At 44.8% G+C, this 14,013-nt stretch overlaps 1 protein-coding gene across 8 annotated transcripts in view; it reads left to right on the top strand.

Moving 5' to 3' along the window:
- The window catches only part of SEPTIN2 (septin 2), a 33,812-nt gene that overhangs the window by 11,319 nt on the left and 8,480 nt on the right, over positions 1-14,013 (top strand). For all 8 annotated transcript variants that reach the window (XM_082689697.1, XM_082689695.1, XM_082689691.1 and 5 more), the window contains 5 exons: positions 7,473-7,559; positions 8,309-8,432; positions 9,289-9,423; positions 9,606-9,723; positions 13,558-13,659. In XM_082689697.1, coding sequence (XP_082545823.1) covers positions 7,473-7,559; positions 8,309-8,432; positions 9,289-9,423; positions 9,606-9,723; positions 13,558-13,659 — 566 coding nt within the window. The remainder of the gene's footprint in view (positions 1-7,472; positions 7,560-8,308; positions 8,433-9,288; positions 9,424-9,605; positions 9,724-13,557; positions 13,660-14,013) is intronic.

Genomic DNA, 14,013 nt, shown 5'->3' with positions numbered 1-14,013 from the left:
AATGCTATCAAACAGTGTGACCTAACTGACATTCAGAGCACTGTGCTGAGGGACTGCAAGGTAACACATTCTCTTCAAGGGCACATGGAACTTTCACAAATGCTAGTCTATCTTTTTTTTGTTTTTTAAGATTTTGTTTATTTATTTGACAGAGAGCACTAGCAAGAGGAGTAGCAGAGGGAGAGGGAGAAGCAGACTCCCCGAAAGCAGGAAGCCAGATGTGGGGCTCAGCCCCAGGACTCTGAGATCATGACCTGAGCTGAATGCAGAAACTTAATGACTGAGCTCCCCAGGCGCCCTCCCAAAGATACTCTTTATGGCGAGAGTATTTTGGTAGGCCAGTATTACCCCGTAATCAGTAATGAGAAAAGTACAGACTAACTCTTAATGAGCGTAGACCCAAACATCTCAGTGAAGTTAAGGCAAGTCCATCAATACATAAAAATGCTCATTAACACAGTCACTTTTGCTACAGTACAATGTATATGTGCTCTTTAAAAATCACCATGTTAGGGGCGCCTAGGTGCCCCAGTCAGTCATTAAGCGTCTGCCTTTGGCTCAGGTCATAGTCCCGGGGTCCTGAGATCAAACTCTGCATCGGGCTCCCTACTCAGTAGGAAGCCTTCTCCCTCTCCCATTCCTCCTGCTTCTGTTCCCTCTTTTGCTGTGTCTCTGTCAAATAAATTTAAAAAAACAACAACACACCATGTTATACAGTAATGCAGTTACAGGGGTACAAGACTCAAAACCCTATTTCGGTGGCATATTTGGAAGAGAGTGAGGAATGTAATCAGGATGGCTTTTACATGTTAGTTGGTTAAAATACTATCTGATGTCAGATGTAGTCACTATGGGTTGACTAATCCCTGAAGTTTGTCAAAGTGGGCATCAGGAAATGGTGGAAGGAGGGCTGTATGAAAATGGATGGCGAGCTGTGCCAAGAGGACTGAGTGGCCGTGCCCCACGATACCATTTTACTGAGGTTGCTGGGAGCTCTGGGGGTACATGTTGGGAGTAAACTTTCGTGGCTTGATTTTACTGGGTGTGGTTGTCTGTGTTCAACTAGTTTATAACAACAGTGAAATTACACATAAACAGATGCAAAGTTTATATTACGTCGAAATTGTTCCCAAATATACCAGTTGTATTGGAACAAATTCTCAACTTCAGGGCTCATGTTATGGCAAAGCTGACTGTATATCCTAACCAATGGGGCTTATCACAGGAGTGTGTGGTTTAACATTGGAAAATCAGTCCTCATGGTTCTGAAGGGGAAATGCATGCCGTCACCTAAAACATGCGGTTGTAACAATTTCAAACCCTTTAAAGGTTTTAAATATTAGTAAGCTAGGGCTTCTGGGTTGCTCAGTTGATTAAGCAGCTGTCTTCAGCTCAGGTCATGATCCCAGAGTCCTGGGATCAAGTCCTGCATCGGGCTCCCAGCTCCATGGGGAGTCTGCTTCTTCCTCTGACCTCCCCTCTCATTCTCTCTCACTCTTTCTCTCAAATGAATAAATAAGATCTTGAAGAAAAATACTAGTAAGCAAGAAGTAAAAGGAAGTTTTTTCAACTTAAGGGTATATACTAAAAACCTATAGTTAGTGTTAGTCTTTCTCATGAAGAAAGAAAATAAAACATGCTTAATTACAAGTGAAAAGATTTGAGTATGTTAAAAACTAAGGAATTCCAAAACTACTAAGTCTAATAAGTCATTTTTATCAAGATTGCAGGTTCTGATCAGTACGCAAAAATCAACTTGATTTCTCTGGATTACCAACAGATAATTTTAAAATGACCTTTAAAAGACAATCAAAAACAACAGTAATAAAAACATTTCAAAATACAATGTCATTTGCCATAATACAAGAAATTCATACTGCTGAACATAACTTAGCAAAATGGTGTGCACGTCCCACACTGACAACATGACAACTAGGCTGAGTGAAGGAAGGTCAGAGGAACTGTGAGCTCTGCTGGCATGTTGGGTGAGCCCACGACTGTGTCCTGCTGCCCGCAGAGTGATCCACAGAGTCAACACAGTGCCCGTCAAAGTAACACCAAGCTTGTGTAAGGTAGAAATGAACAGTCTGATTGTGAAGTGTAAACATAAGTGCAGAGGGCCTAGAATAGACCAAATCACGTAGAGGACTCTTACTATCTGATTTCGAGATGTATCAGCAGGAACTGTGAAGTGTGGTAAATGTAGACATTCAAATCTAGCGAAGAGAATAACAGCCCAAAGTAGACCCACATACACGTGGTCAGCTGATTCTTGACAAAGGTGCCAGGGTGATACAAAGGCGGAAAGGTTGATCATTTTGGAGATAGTGCTGTAAACAAGTAGGTGGTCATGTGGCAGACAGGGACTGTGCACCCCTCCTTCACACTGTACCCCATAGTCACTAACCGTACAGCTGTAAGGAGTCTAGAAGAAGATGGACAAGAAAATTTGCTTGACTTTGGAGTAAGCAGATTGCTTAGAATGTGAAGAATATTAGTCACAAAATAAGTAAGTTGTACTTCATTAAAAATTTTACTTTATTCTAAAGACACCAACAAGAAAAAAAGGCCATAAACTGAGAAAGCGTTCACAGCACTACATACAAGGTAGGACTTGTATCCAGAACATAAACCTGTATAGCTCAGGAAGAAGACACACTCCCCAGTTACAAAAAGGACCACGGGATTGGAACAGACATTTCATAGGAAACACTGAATGGCCAGGACCCACAGCATCCTCCTTGGTCATCAGGAAGATGTGCACACTGACCCACAAGACGCCCCCGCACTCCCTGGAGTGGCTGAAATTTTCCAAGTCTGGCCGGCTAGGTGTTACCAAGGATACGGACAACTGCTGCCCTCCTAACGGCTGATGAGAATAAAAAATGACACAACCGCTTTGGAAACTAGTTTTGTGCTTTTGCAGTTATACACATACCATGTAACTTGACCTTTCCCAACCTCCGTGGTCACCCGGGAGCAATGTGATGGCATGTCCGCAGAGACACTTCATGGGTGTGCAGAGGCACTTTTCCTACAGTAGCCCAGACTGGACGTGATGCGGGTGTCCAGCAGGAGGGTGGGTCAGCACATGGTGATGTGTCCATATGTCCATATAAGGGTGAATTCCTAGGCAGTACAAAGAGCAGACTATTGCAACAACATGGATTCATCTCCAGAGCAAATTGTGCCGAGCAAAAGCAAAGCAGCCAGACACAAAAAGGCTAGCTGTACAGTCCTTTGAAGTTCTAGAATAATTTTCTGAAGGGACAGAAAACAGCTTGGTGTATGCCTGCAGTAATGGCTAGACAGGTAGAGCTGACACTGACTTAAGCAAAGGAGCTCTGGTGGTACAGAGATCCTCTTTGTCTTGGGTGGAGTTTATCTGAGTGTGTACTTTGTCAAACCCGTCAGCACAGTTGAGATGAGTGTAGGGAACTATTGAACTGAGATGTATATAAGTTACACCTCAGTGACGTGGGTTTGAAAGAAGGCAGGTAGTTAGGGGGTTAAGGGTGAGATGGATAGTGAATAACAGCTAGAAACTTAACCACGAGAGCCCTCAACTTTAAATGGTAACTATTAGCAGCTTAAGAAAAATGGTATACACATATCCCCTGCTTTCTGAAAGTTCACGTTAGGTCTCGTATGAAAGACGTGCTGTTCTGCCCATTTTCATCAACTGGAAGACAAACAGAAGAGCTTGGCGTTGGTTTTGCGGTGAGCTGTGACAGACCGCATGCCCTTGGAGCGCCTTCCCACTCTCAGCATCATGGTGTCCAGCCGCCAGAGTCCTGAACTGCGAGCATCTGGGCTTCACCTTGATTGATTATGCACATCTGTTAAGGTGTATTCTAAGCTATCAAAAGCCTGAGGCATAATTTTGGGGGGGCCTAGGAATGTCAAAGAATGTTCCCATACCAGTTAGTGGCATTTGCTTTTTTGCTTTCTGCTGTTTGAGCTTAGGAACACAACTTTTGGGTGGAGGGAAAACCTGTATTGGGAAAATCCAGTGTACCTAACTTGTAAGTCAGACTGTTGAAAAGGCATTGTTTTTAAAACTGGCTTCTTTCTTTTTTTCTTTTAAGATTTTATCACAAGCAGGCAGAGAGAGGAGGAAGCAGGCCCCCTGCGGAGCAAAGAGCCCAATGCGGGGCTCCATCGCAGGACTCTGGGATCATGACCTGAGCCGAAGGCAGAGGCTTTAACCCACTGAGCCACCCAGGTGCCCCAAAACTGTGGCTTATTTCTAAGGAAATAAATTTTACAAAATGATCACATGCAAAAGAAAAACTAGAAATGTTGGGGCACACGGGTGGTGCAATTGATCAAGCATCAGACTCTTGGTTTCAGCTCTGGTCGCGATCTCAGGATCATGAGATCAAGCCTGGCATCAGGCTCCGGGCTCACTTCAGATTCTCTGCCTCTGCCCCCGCCCCCCACTTGCACACCCTCTCTCTGTCAAATAAATAAAATCTTAAAAAAGAAAAAGAACTTCAGATGTTTGAGTGGCAATCTGCAGGAAATTTTAAAATTACTAGTATGTTCTTTTTTTTTTTTTTTTTTTTTTTTTAATTTTATTTACTTAGAGAGAGAGAGATTGCAAGTAGGCAGAGAGACAGGCAGAGAGAGTGGGGGAAGCAGGGTCTTTTCCTGGCAGAGAGCCCGATTCGGGGCTCAATCCCAGGACCCTGAGATTGTGACCTGGGCCAAAGGCAGAGGCTTAACCCACTGAGCCACGCCGGTGCCCTGACAAGTATGTTCTTTAAAGATCCCAAGGACAGAGGCAAGGTGGCAGGCAGGTTGCTTGTGAGGGACCTTGATGCTGCTGAAGTCTGGTCAGCTGGTCACATAGTTGGTGATAGTTTATATCAAGTGTCTAGCCTCCCACCATGATGATGTGAGGTGGTTGTTGGCTCCATTCACAAGAAATGGCGAGATTAAAAATATAAAGCTTATTGCCAAAATACATTACCTGGTAGAACCATAGGTTAGTAGTTAATGTGACCAAATTCACAAGTGGGTTACAGAGTGAACACTCGGAGAACTTGGGAACTAAGCTAAGAAGATGGAAACTCCCTTCTGGCGAAAATACACTGGCGTCATTGTAGGTTCATGGGTTCTGAAAATGCACACTCGTGTTCAGGGGCCTCCTACCTCAGGGCATGTGCGTGTGGGACAGTGGCCGCTCCAAGCTGCATGAGGCCCTCCTGAGCATCCTTTTCTTGTGAAATAGCACCTCTTTGTGCGGCTCTCCACTCTGAGGACCACTTAGGATGCTGCCCTTCAGGGACCCTCTAAAATGGCCATGTTGCTCGGTGTTTGAGAAAGTACTGTCTTGTGCTAGTTAAAGTTGAAAAGTAAACGTGAAGGGGACCAGCCCCCCAGGTTAGAGAGCTTTTTGTTTTTGTTTTTTGTTTTCCTGGTATTCCTGGGTTGACCTAGATTTGGGGGGTGGGGGAGTTTAGAAGCTCCTGGGACCCTGTGCCCTTCGGGATTGCAGAAGGCTGTTGTGAAATGTTGCTCACCTCCATCACCCGCGTGTATCTTCATGTGGTGACGCCACCTTGTGCCCAGTGCTATGTATTTCTCCCTAGTGGGTAAAATCACGAGCTGTGTAAACCTGGAGTACCTCCCATCCAGTCAGCCTTTGCTGTCAACACTCACACAGGACTGCTAGCTCAGGTTGCTGAGCCTGGTGCATCTTGTGCTGTGGGGCTTCCACTGTACATCTCCTCTTGAGTTCTTTTGCCTTTCACGTAAAGGCACCTGAGAAGCTCCTGTGGGATAGAGACGCTGGTGAAGGTGGAATCAAAAAGCTAGTCACTCAACAGAGATTTCAGCCCAAAAGCATCATGTTCTGAGTTCACACGTTGATTATTTATAGATGTTGCCTGAAAACCATTCCAAGTGAAGATACTTCTACCCTTTAAGTGAAGGTATATAAGTTAGAGTCAGCCATTGGAATACTAGCTGTTTTCTTTCAAAGAAGCTGTCTCTACTCCGACACTCTGCTGAGAGGTCTTCTGTGTCGCAGTCCCCTTCAGCTTCATTACCCACAGCTGTCATCACTTTGTTGGTGACAAAGTGACTTTGCTTACTTGTCCTCTCCCCCACTGGACTGCCAGGCTTCATGGGAGCAGGGATTTAGCTGTATCCCAGAGCCTGGACCTGTGCCAGGCACACAAAAGGACTGAGCACTTATTGGTAAAAATTCTCTCATTATGTGATAAAAATGTAAGGGGACATGGGTTAGGCAGTTTAAAAGGGTAATTTGGTGTGCTCATATAGTTGTACCTGTTGAACCTGTAATTCTGGTTTTGTCTTTTTAACATTCCTTTCCATATATGAAAATTGCAGTCTAGTTAAAGTCCAGTCCTAATTGTGTATGTTTACACATTTCAAATTCATTCTTCATTTTCCTGGAAATAATGATTTTTAAAATAGATGTGTGCCCCTTGCACATGCTGTGCAGGACTGAGCAGAGGGAGGTTCAGACCAAGGAGCCCTGGGCACAGTCAGGTACTTGGTTCAGAAGGACTTTTCTGGGCAGAACTCAGCCTTAGTTGATGGCGTGCACGGAGACGGTAGAATCTGCAGGTGCCTCCTTAGGTTGTAACACTTAACTTTAGCTGTCTTGCATCCTCCTGGAAATTAAGTTTCAAATACTGTACACTACAAATATTACAGAACTCAAAACATCCTGAATTCAAGTATGATAGTAGTTGAGGAAGAATTCCTAACTCATTACATGCTCAAGTGAGTATGTGTTGTCTTAATTGGTCCTGTCACACTCAACAGTGTGGAGTGGGAAGGTTGCCTGACTGCACGGAATGTGTGACAGCAGGAAAGGGGGAGCTGTGGCCTGCTCCTGCCTTGGTGGCAGGAGGGAGAGATTGCGGGCTCCATTGTGGTCTCGGGCATGTGTTCTGTTTGTGTGTCCCACAGCTGGGCAAGCCAGAGTGCTGTTGACACTGTTCGATAGATTTGTTCAGTTGCCTGAAAATGTGGTTGCTTTGACAGCAAAAATCATAACTGGAAACCTAATCTGCATTTTATTTATCAAAAAAAAAAAAAAAAAAAAAACTCCTAAAGTCCATCCCACACATTTTGTGAAGAACTAAGAGTGTGTTTCTGATCTTACCATGTGGGAATTCTGGAGACTCAAAGACCTGGATTCAGATCAAGGCCCTGATTTCAAATAAATGGCAATTCTTGATTAGGTCTTTGTCTCCTAGGATACGAAATACACATCTTTTCCCATCAAGGCCCTGCTCTGGATAGCTCTCCAAGTCCAGAGGCACCCGTTTCCCCATCAATGAAATGGGGAGAGTCATACCAAAGTGATAGTGGTCAAATGGAGTACAGATGAGGATGCATGTGTGGTACTGAACCCCGTGCCACATCAACTCAGTAGATTACCTGTGTTGTACGGCTTGTGTCCTGACAAGTGTTTTCATTTTCATTGAAAGGTGAATCGGGTCTGGGAAAATCAACTCTCATAAACAGCCTGTTCCTCACTGACCTTTACCCAGAAAGAATCATCCCTGGAGCTGCAGGTATGGAAGCCCCATGTGCTGTAGCTGGAGTTCTCTGCATGGGAGCTGTGGAGAGCACGGGAATGGTCATTTTGCCTCAGCCTTGTGGGTTAGTTCTGCTTTAAACACAAGCGCCGTGTTATTTTTGTTGGGAAAGGTGCTGCCACTGTTGGCCTTGGTCTTGATTTTAGACAGTATGAATCCACAGGCCAAGCCTCTCCACGTGTGTTCCCTTTTACTGTAGAAGGATAAGGAATAGTTTCTGCCTGCAATACATGTTTGAGGGTCACGGGGAAGTGTTCTGTCACGAAGAGAGTTCTCTGAGTAGCTGACCACTGTGAGAATAGGGTGTGCCCTCCTGGTGTGTTGTCGGAGCGTGGTGGGTTAGTGCACCCCATCGGAGCCTAGGACACAGGCCGCCACACTGGGACTTAGAGCCCTCTTGTAAGTATCTCTGAATTCAGTTTTCAACAGTCATAAATTGTTCTCTTTGCATGAGCAACAGAAGTCATAATTTTCAATATTGCCATTTTAACCCTCCTGAGCTGTTATTTGATCTTAGCTGCCAGGTGTCCTTGCCAGCTTGGGGCTCACTTTACACAGTGAGGTAAAGTGAGGTAAAACACCTTGTGTTACCTCTAAAAACCTTCCTCCAAGAGGGGTAATGAAGTTCTGAGTCATTTATTAATAAGAAACTAACAGGTCATCTTTCCTCTTTGAAAACTGGGTTGATTTTTAGGCACATTTTCTCATTAAGCTTGTTTTTCTAGAGAAAATTGAAAGAACTGTCCAGATTGAGGCTTCGACTGTGGAGATCGAGGAGCGAGGGGTCAAGCTACGCCTGACAGTGGTGGACACACCCGGCTATGGGGACGCCATCAACTGCAGGGATTGGTACGCCACTCGGGGACATGGCTCCAGAAGTGCTTAGGGTTATTTGAATGCATTCACATTTAAAGTGATCAGGTGGTGATTGGGTTTGAGGTAGCTGTGTCTAATGAAGAGGTGGGACAGTTCAACGTGCGTGGATGATAACACTTTAAATGAGAACTCTCACAAAGAAAAAGTTATTTTTCCTGTAAGAGCCAACCATTCATCAACTGCTCATATAAAGGAAACCCCCAGATCTGAATGAACCCTGGCCAGTGGAGAGGACTCTGATGTAGTCCTTCCTCTTAGAGACATGATCCTCAGCCTTGTGGCACAGGAGGACAGCCACAGACAGAAGGGCACTCAGCCTCATACCCTGCGGTGAGGCCCGCGTTATGGTGGAAGCAGTGGGCTCCTGTATTGTGGGGTGTAAAGCATGGGTGTGCCAGCACTGAGGGGGAAGGGAGAGGCTCTCCCATCCCTTTCCTTCCTCAGGAGTCGTGCCCTGCTCTGTGTTGCTCCTTGTATCCTACGACAGTGGTTCATGTTGTCACACCTGCCCCATCCTCTGTGCACTCACAGTCCTTGTGTGATCTGGCAGCGCTCTGTTCAGCCACCTCAGGTGTTTTCACCGCTTCTCTTCAGGCCTTGACACACACACACACACCCCGGCACTTGGGGGAAATTAAGCTTGGCACACTTTCCAAAAACCTCCATCTTGCCAAATGTAGGAGCCTGTTTTCCAGTCCCATCTGTTGAGTGAGTTATCAAATTACATTTGGTAGGAGGCAGGAGACAGAAAAAAACTGATTTTGTCTTTGAAATTAGGAGCTGCCTTCCTTTTGTATCCCATTGTTACCGCTATTTATATTTCTCACAGTTTTAAGACCATCATCTCCTACATCGATGAGCAGTTTGAACGGTACCTGCATGACGAGAGTGGCTTGAACAGACGGCACATCATTGATAATAGAGTGCACTGCTGCTTTTACTTTATCTCGCCCTTTGGACACGGGTAAGTGGACTGCTTACTGTAGAAACCAACAAGTCCTTAGACTTTCCTTTCTGCTTGGTGGGTTGACAGCTTCCCCTAAGTTGTGTATTTTAATACAAGAAGTGAGAGATAATTTTGAGAGAAAAGAAATGTGTGGTCTCTTTGTTCTTTCCCTGAATTCGTGACAGCCTCATTCCTTTCAGACTTAAGCCTTTAGACGTCGCATTTATGAAAGCAATACACAATAAGGTGAACATCGTGCCTGTCATTGCCAAAGCTGACACGCTCACCCTGAAGGAACGGGAGCGCTTGAAGAAGAGGGTATGTGTCTCATACTGAGGGTAGCTGAGGGCCAGGAGCCTGGGGAAGAGTGGATGTGTGTTGGAGATATGGGGGAGCAGGTGGGGAGTCTGATGGTTTTTAAGGAACACTGAACACCTGTAGATTTTTAATATTCTTACTGTTGTCAAGTTCTTATTCTCTGTAATTCCCCTTACATGAAATGCCTTCAGTGAGTAGAAGGGACGCCGTGTGCTAGGTGAGTGATGTGGGCGTGGAAGTATGATTGTCTTTGTGAAGTTGTTAGTTGATCTAAACGTTTTACTACAAACCGTCCGGTTAGGAATAAGTTTTAATTGTAATCTGTTATTGTGACTGTTTAAAAGGCCTCTGTTTTGGCCATTAAGAGGTTGCCTTGCACTTGTCCATTCACCAGCCCAAGTGCCCCTGGTCTCCCAGCAGCCATGTGCTGGTTGTTCGTCTCTGGTGCCTTTTTCTGTGTTATCCTAAAAGTGTCTTCGTGGATTCTTTGGTATATATTTTTTAATTATTTGCCTGTTTTCTATTTGTATGCTCATTAAGAAAGTCTAAACTCATATACTGAATTCTACAAATAAAAGTTCTTTCTTTATTTATTTTTTTGAGAGAGAGAGTGTAAGCAGGGGTGTGGGTGGGGACAGAGGGAGGGAGACCGAGAATGGCAAGCAGGCCCCACACCCAGCATGGAGCCTAACACGGAGCCTAACTCAGTATCACAACCCTGAGATCATGACTTGAGCCGAAACCAAGAGTCTGACACTTAACAGACTAAGCCACCCAGGCTCCCCTTTAATTATCCGTAAAAGCAGTAGTTGTTAACAGTTACCTGTGTACCATTTCAAAGCATAGTCTATGTTTTTGTTTTTATAGAATGGGTCCATAGCATACATATTATACTGTCACTTGACTTTCTAAGAATTCCAGCATACATAGAAAACACTCCCCCGCACCCTTAACACAGCTCAGAGCAATATACACACACACTCTCTGTCTCAAATAAGAGCATTCCCAGCACACCATCGTCCCTCAATTCCTGGCATCAGGAATCTTTGCTTAACTTCCTTGTATATGCCAAGAGTCTAGAACAGTACCTGGCACAGAGTAGGTACATGTCTGCCTTCTCAGAATTATTAAAGTCAGATTCTTAGAAAGAGATGGATGGGCATTTTAAATATTGAAAGATGGACATTTAAAGTTTTAATTTCCCTAGGACGTCTGGGTGACTCAGTCATTAAGCGTGTGCCTTTGCCAGGACTCTAATCAAGGGTCCTGGGATCAAGTCCTGCATCAGGCTCCCTGCTCTGCAGGGAGTCTGCTTCTCCCTTGGCCTCTCCCCCCAACCCTGGCTAGTGTGCTCTCTCTCTCACTTTCAAATATATAAAGACTTTTAAAGACATTATTTGATAGAGAGAGAGACAGTGAGAAAGGGAACACAAGCAGGGGAAGTGGGAGAGGGAGAAGCAGACTCCCTGCTGAGCAGGGAGTCCAACACTGGACTTGATCCCAGGACTGAGCCACCCAGGCAACCCTAAAAAAAGTCTTTAAAAGAAAAAAATAAAGTTTGAATTTCCCTCAAAACAAGTTTGTAACACCTTACGTGCCCAAAGCAGTGTGAGCACTCTGCCCTCTGGCACACCTGGAACCATCCTAGATGTGTCACCAGTTTTTCTAAAATGTCTCCCATCTGAAAAACAGGAAGTGGCATCTGGTTTCCATTTGTGTTTCCCAGTTGCTGATGTGAGTGTGTTTGTGTCCTGCTACTTGATCCCTGTTAGTATGCTCTCTCTCAGGTTTTAGAGCCTGTGCTTTGTTTTCATTGCCCTTTTTTTTTTAATTGACTTACGAGTCAATAAAAGTGAAACAGTGAAACACACTGTTTTCAGACCTAGTTTTGATTTTTCTGTTTTCACAATTTTCTTGCTGTCTTCTGTCACAGCAGAGTTTTTCATTTGTATGCATGCATGTTTGTCAGCCTTTTCCTCTGCTGTCTGAGTGCCTGCCAGTCCTTTAGGAAATATCCAGGCCTTTGGGAGAGCCCCTGAAAGCTTTGACACGTTTATGCTGGACCATATTTATTTGAGTAGCTCCCCCTTAGGGGGGAACTCCACCTTTTCTAATAAAGAATGTTACGCTGGATTTCAGAGAGGGGAGCAGGGACAGAGTTAGAATGTTGTGTCCTCCCATCTCTGATCCTATGTCCAGAACTCTAGGGCTTGATTTCAAAGTCTAAGATGAAGTGAAATCCCATTTTGCCCTTATCACTTTCATCTTGGGTCTTCCTAATCCCTCCTCTTGATCTGGTTTCTCCCCTGTACATCCTGGTACCTCCCCAGTCCCTGATCTAGAAAAACTTCTGGCAGACCTGCTTTGGTCTTACACTTCCCAGTATTGTTTCCTACCCTCTCCTTTATCTCGAACTCTGGCTCCCCATCAGCCAGCAACAGTTGTCCCTGCTCTTGGGCCTCAGCAGCGGGGTGGGCTGTGCTTTCAGAAACTCAGCACTTGTCTTTCTGCCTGTTTCATTACCTGTCTTCCAAACCCCTGAATGTTGGCATGGTTTAATATTGTTTTCATCATATCATCTCCTGTAGCTTCTGCTTTTTTCCCTTTTGAGAATCTTCTTTTTCATGTGTGTAAACAAGAGTCTCTTCTTCCCCTGCTTCTGAGCTTATTTCCCAGCTTCCCTGGCCCTGTACCTGAGTTTATCTCTGGTGCAGTCGCCCAGACAGAGAAATCTGTGATTGTTGTTGATTCTTCCCTTCCTTTTTCCTCTTTCCAATTCAAAATAGCCTTTTATTACATATTTCTCTACTGGATTCTCATCCTCAGTGTACACCCTGTCTTGATGGGGCCGACATAGAGCAGATGGGCCAGCAGAGATGGATAACGGGCAGGAAAGGGGAAGAAATACAGCAGGTTTACACTTACTGCCTTCCTTCTCCCATGGGGGAAATCATTCCTCTGCCTCCACTAAGAATGGGGATGCTGGAAGGACTTTGGGAGGAGGGAGAAAGACCTCTTCATGAATCCTGACTTTGTGCAGACAGTGTGTCAGCTTCGAGGTCTTTGATCAGAAATGCCTGAGAGTTCCCATTAAGAAGATCCATTGCCAGATTAGGGTCTAAAGTAGGGATATTTCTCCTGACTTGGCATATGTACTTGTCCCTTGTGGCCCAGGATCCTGCAGGAGGGTAAGGGGAGCTTTAGCCTGCCTATACCTGCTGGAATGCCTAGCACAGAGGGCATTTCGTCCTCTCTAGGCCACTCTGAAGCCTGGTTGGTTGAAGGGTGTGGTTCTTCTGCTGCCAGTTGTTGCCTGTTGAATAAAACCCAGAGCCCAGCCTGGTATTGGGTTGTCCCTCTGGATTACCCCACTGAGAGGCTTACTGTCCAGCCACCCCAGGTGTTTTACTGTGTCCTGTCCTCGGAGCCTTAAGCAGGATTATTCTGCTATGTGCCTCTTCCTCCTCTGTTGGCCTCCGGCAAAGCTTGTGGGTCTCTTGGTGCCTGTGGCCTCGGGCTGTGCTGCTCCTAGGGCATGTTTGGTTCCTGAGGTTGGCTGTGGTGTGTGATCTCCTCGTCACTGCTGTGCTGGCATTGGTGTTCGTCTGCTGCTTTATATGCTGAAGCTGGTGCATTATTATTGTTTACTCTGGACAGAAGACTGCATGAAAGGCCAGCATAAATACTGCTCCAGCAGTGTATAAAATTATTTGAAAACCAGTAATTAGTTTAATTCTGTATTGAAAGTTGGATAATTCTAATATATTTTTATTAGTTAGATTTGATTGAAATGTCATGTGGTTTAAAATTGCTCCTGGTTTGTCATCCTTTCAGATTCTGGATGAAATTGAAGAACATAACATCAAAATCTATCACTTACCTGATGCAGAATCAGATGAAGATGAGGACTTTAAAGAGCAGACTAGACTTCTCAAGGTAAGAGTGCTCTCCAGATGCCTAAAACGAGTCAGTCCTGTTCCTGTCATCAGTGCTGTGGAAGGAGTTGATAGAGGGCCACCTCGTGGAAGGCTGGCCTTTCACAGATTGTCTGGTAGATTCAGTTACAGTAGTATTTTTACTTTAAATATATTTTGACATAGCTGTCACCTAAAGTTTAGAAGTGTTATTATGGGTTTAATTTGTTCCATATAACTTTTCCCATGTGGAAAATACCTGTCACTTCTGAGTAAAATGTTTTAGTTTGCCAAGGAAGCATGTAATAAACAGCAGTGTGTTCAGCCCATGCCTGTGTCCTTGTGTTCGCAGTGGAAGTTGGCTTTCCCTGCGTGA

Source organism: Mustela nivalis (genome assembly GCF_964662115.1).
Source record: "Mustela nivalis genome assembly, chromosome: 11".
Taxonomy (NCBI): Eukaryota; Metazoa; Chordata; class Mammalia; order Carnivora; family Mustelidae; genus Mustela; species Mustela nivalis.
The sequence above is the reverse complement of the archived record's forward strand: the minus strand, read 5'-3'. Positions and strand labels throughout refer to the sequence as shown.